This window comes from Nanorana parkeri, unplaced genomic scaffold, assembly GCF_000935625.1.
Source record: "Nanorana parkeri isolate BGI_ZX_2015 unplaced genomic scaffold, ASM93562v1 scaffold2824, whole genome shotgun sequence".
NCBI classification, from domain to species: domain Eukaryota; kingdom Metazoa; phylum Chordata; class Amphibia; order Anura; family Dicroglossidae; genus Nanorana; species Nanorana parkeri.
In genome coordinates, this window is record NW_017309092.1 from 3,039 (window position 1) to 7,630 (window position 4,592).

The 4,592-nt window shown below is 49.9% G+C and overlaps 1 protein-coding gene across 1 annotated transcript in view; it reads left to right on the top strand.

Annotated features, from left to right (window-relative positions):
- The first annotated feature begins 535 nt into the window (after positions 1-535).
- LOC108802356 (zinc finger protein 850-like) overlaps positions 536-4,592 on the top strand; it is a 46,660-nt gene continuing 42,603 nt past the window's right edge. The window contains exon 1 of the mRNA XM_018574221.1: positions 536-1,901. Coding sequence (XP_018429723.1) covers positions 536-1,901 — 1,366 coding nt within the window. The remainder of the gene's footprint in view (positions 1,902-4,592) is intronic.

Genomic DNA, 4,592 nt, shown 5'->3' on the forward strand with positions numbered 1-4,592 from the left:
CTTGTCATCTCCTCCCATACTCGCCTCCAGGACTTCTCTAGAGTCTCTCCCATCCTCTGGAACTCTTTACCCCAACCTGTCCGTCTATCTCCCACACAGATGCCTTTAGGCGTTCCCTTAAGGCTCATCTCTTCAGGGAAGCCGATCCCACCTCAACCTGACCGCTCAACCATTCATCCCCACGCAACTCCCTCCGCATGTATCACTGGCCCCTCCCCTTTTAGATGGTAAGCCCTCGGGGGCGGGGCCCTCCTTACCATCCTGTCTTGAATTGTATTGTGATTGTAATGTCTTCCTTATATTGTACAGCGCTGCGCACACTGTTGGCGCCATATAAATCCTGTATAATCATTACTCTCTCACAGATGTACAGAAGTGGAATATAAAGACATCGGAGGGACGTCTTATTATATCTCCAGACGGAGAAGCAGAAGACGGCGACATTGCGCAACATTCTCCCGAAGTCATTTCTTCCCCTTCAGAGAGATCGACGGATCCGTCCAATCCTGAGGAACCTTCTGATCCATCACGTCACATGACCTCAGATGTCCATCAAGGTCCTCACAGTGCGGAGAGAACAAGAGATCCGTCTAATCCTGAGGAACCTTCTGATCCATCACGTCACATGACCTCAGATGTCCATCAAGGTCCTCACAGTGCGGAGAGAACAAGAGATCCGTCTAATCCTGAGGAACCTTCTGATCCATCGCGTCACATGACCTCAGATGTCCATCAAGGTCCTCACAGTGCGGAGAGATCAAGAGATCCGCCTAATCCTGAGGAACCTTCTGATCCATCGCGTCACATGACCTCAGATGTCCATCAAGGTCCTCACAGTGCGGAGAGATCAAGAGGTCCACCTAATCCTGAGGAACCTTCTGATCCATCGCGTCACATGACCTCAGATGTCCATCAAGGTCCTCACAGTGCGGAGAGATCAAGAGGTCCACCTAATCCTGAGGAACCTTCTGTAAGCCACGAAGGAAATCACACAGGAGAGCGGCCATATTCGTGTTCAGAGTGCGGGAAACGTTTTACCTTGAAAGGAAATCTTTACAAACACCAGAGTACTCACACGAGTGAGCGTCCTTATTCCTGTTCCGAGTGTTGGAAATCTTTCAGGGAGAAAAGAACACTTCTGATACACCAGAGAATTCACACGGGTGAGTGTCCATATTCCTGTGCAGAGTGCGGGAAATCTTTCAGGGATAAAAGAATATTTCTCAGACACCAGAGAAGCCACACAGGCGAGCGCCCTTATTCATGTCCAGAGTGCGGAAAATGTTTCACTGAGAAAAGAATCCTTGTTCAACACCAAGTAATTCACACGGGTGAACGAGCATATTCATGTTCAGAGTGCGGGAAAAATTTCATTGAGAAAGGAAAACTTCTTAAACACCAGAGAATTCACACGGGTGTTCGCCCCTATTCATGTTTAGAGTGCGGGAAATCTTTCACTCAGAAGGGAACCCTTCATATCCACCAGAGAAGTCACACGGGTGAGCAGCCTTACTCATGTACAGAGTGCGGGAAATCTTTTAAACAAAAAGGACAACTTCTTGGACACCAGAGAATTCACATGCGTGATTGTCCTTTTTCATGTTCAGAGTGCGGGAAAACTTTCACCGAAAAAAGAGACTTTGTCAGACACCACAGGATTCACACATTCGAGCATCCTTTTACATGTTCAGAGTGCGGAAAATCTTTTGCTATAAAAGGAGACTTTGTTAGACACCAGAGAATTCATACAGGTGAGCGTCCCTATTCATGTACTGAGTGCGGGAAAGGTTTTAGTGTAAAAGGACAGCTTCTTCTGCACCACAGAACTCACACGGGTGAGCGTCCTTTCTCATGTTCAGAGTGCGGGAAATCTTTCACTCAGAAAGGAAACCTTACTACGCATCAGAGAAGACATCACGGAGCGTCCTCACTGCGTTCAGAGTGCGGGAAATGATTTACAGATAAAAGGAGTTTAATTAGACATCAGAAATAACGGACTCGCTGATTCTTGTGACAAACGTACGATGGCTTTTAACAAGTGGAACTGTTCAGTCCAAAGAACAACTGGAGGATAAAGAATTTATTTATAGGGGGGTTCATCCCGGCAAAAGTGATATTTTGATATTCAATTTCTAGATGCAATGTGATATGCTGAGTTTTCTGTTGGCTTCGTCATATCTTGGAGATTCCAATAGAAGGCCATGCCCGTTAAAGTTTCACCACCCAAACCCTAAGCCACTCTTTGTGTTATCCCCATTCTCTTTTATTTTACTTTGCACACTGTAATAAAAAACAGCCGCGTATCATCCTGTAACATCTCTCTGCTTCCTTCCTGACATTCCGGACTCATCCCAAATGTCAGCATAGAAGCGGGACAGCCGCGTGTCATCCTGTAACATCTCTCTGCTTCCTTCCTGACATTCCGGACTCATCCCAAATGTCAGCATAGAAGCGGGACAGCCGCGTGTCATCCTGTAACATCTCTCTGCTTCCTTCCTGACATTCCGGACTCATCCCAAATGTCAGCATAGAAGCGGGACAGCCGCGTGTCATCCTGTAACATCTCTCTGCTTCCTTCCTGACATTCCGGACTCATCCCAAATGTCAGCATAGAAGCGGGACAGCCGCGTGTCATCCTGTAACATCTCTCTGCTTCCTTGCTGACATTCCGGACTCACATCCCAAATGTCAGCAAAGAAGCGGGACAGCCGCGTGTCATCCTGTAACATCTCTCTGCTTCCTTGCTGACATTCCGGACTCACACCCCAAATGTCAGCAAAGAAGCGGGACAGCCGCGTGTCATCCTGTAACATCTCTCTCCTTCCTTGCTGACATTCCGGACTCACATCCCAAATGTCAGTAAAGAAGCGGGACGGCCGCGTGTCATCCTGTAACATCTCTCTCCTTCCTTGCTGACATTCCGGACTCACACCCCAAATGTCAGCAAAGAAGCGGGACGGCCGCGTGTCATCCTGTAACAGCTCTCTGCTTCCTTGCTGACATTCCGGACTCACACCCCAAATGTCAGCAAAGAAGCGGGACGGCCGCGTGTCATCCTGTAACAGCTCTCTGCTTCCTTGCTGACATTCCGGACTCACACCCCAAATGTCAGCAAAGAAGCGGGACGGCCGCGTGTCATCCTGTAACAGCTCTCTGCTTCCTTGCTGACATTCCGGACTCACACCCCAAATGTCAGCAAAGAAGCGGGACGGCCGCGTGTCATCCTGTAACAGCTCTCTGCTTCCTTGCTGACATTCCGGACTCACACCCCAAATGTCAGCAAAGAAGCGGGACGGCCGCGTGTCATCCTGTAACAGCTCTCTGCTTCCTTGCTGACATTCCGGACTCACACCCCAAATGTCAGCAAAGAAGCGGGACGGCCGCGTGTCATCCTGTAACAGCTCTCTGCTTCCTTGCTGACATTCCGGACTCACACCCCAAATGTCAGCAAAGAAGCGGGACGGCCGCGTGTCATCCTGTAACAGCTCTCTGCTTCCTTGCTGACATTCCGGACTCACACCCCAAATGTCAGCAAAGAAGCGGGACGGCCGCGTGTCATCCTGTAACAGCTCTCTGCTTCCTTGCTGACATTCCGGACTCACACCCCAAATGTCAGCAAAGAAGCGGGACGGCCGCGTGTCATCCTGTAACAGCTCTCTGCTTCCTTGCTGACATTCCGGACTCACACCCCAAATGTCAGCAAAGAAGCGGGACGGCCGCGTGTCATCCTGTAACAGCTCTCTGCTTCCTTGCTGACATTCCGGACTCACACCCCAAATGTCAGCAAAGAAGCGGGACGGCCGCGTGTCATCCTGTAACAGCTCTCTGCTTCCTTGCTGACATTCCGGACTCACACCCCAAATGTCAGCAAAGAAGCGGGACGGCCGCGTGTCATCCTGTAACAGCTCTCTGCTTCCTTGCTGACATTCCGGACTCACACCCCAAATGTCAGCAAAGAAGCGGGACGGCCGCGTGTCATCCTGTAACAGCTCTCTGCTTCCTTGCTGACATTCCGGACTCACACCCCAAATGTCAGCAAAGAAGCGGGACGGCCGCGTGTCATCCTGTAACAGCTCTCTGCTTCCTTGCTGACATTCCGGACTCACACCCCAAATGTCAGCAAAGAAGCGGGACGGCCGCGTGTCATCCTGTAACAGCTCTCTGCTTCCTTGCTGACACTCCGGACTCACATCCCAAATGTCAGCAAAGAAGCGGGAGAACTGTCACAGAATACAGAAAAGTGCTCAACTGTCGACAGGCCACAGAAATAATAAAAGTGTGCGGCTCCTCCACCCTATTCATATCGGGCCCCTTTACAATTCCCGATAAAGAAAATATTGCAACATCGGAAAGGAAACATTGTTTGCCGGCTTCCATGTCTAGCAGAGGTGGTAACACAATAACAACGATGACGGTGTGCGGGGGCAACACGCCAGCAGGTGTGACAATACACGGACGACGGTGTTAATAGGTGGGCAGGAAATGAGCAACGGCGGCAATACCTATGTGATAAAATACCGGAGCAATAACCGGAACCCGTCTCCACCATGACACGGTTATTCATATCATAAACTAACATATCGGCTCCTGAA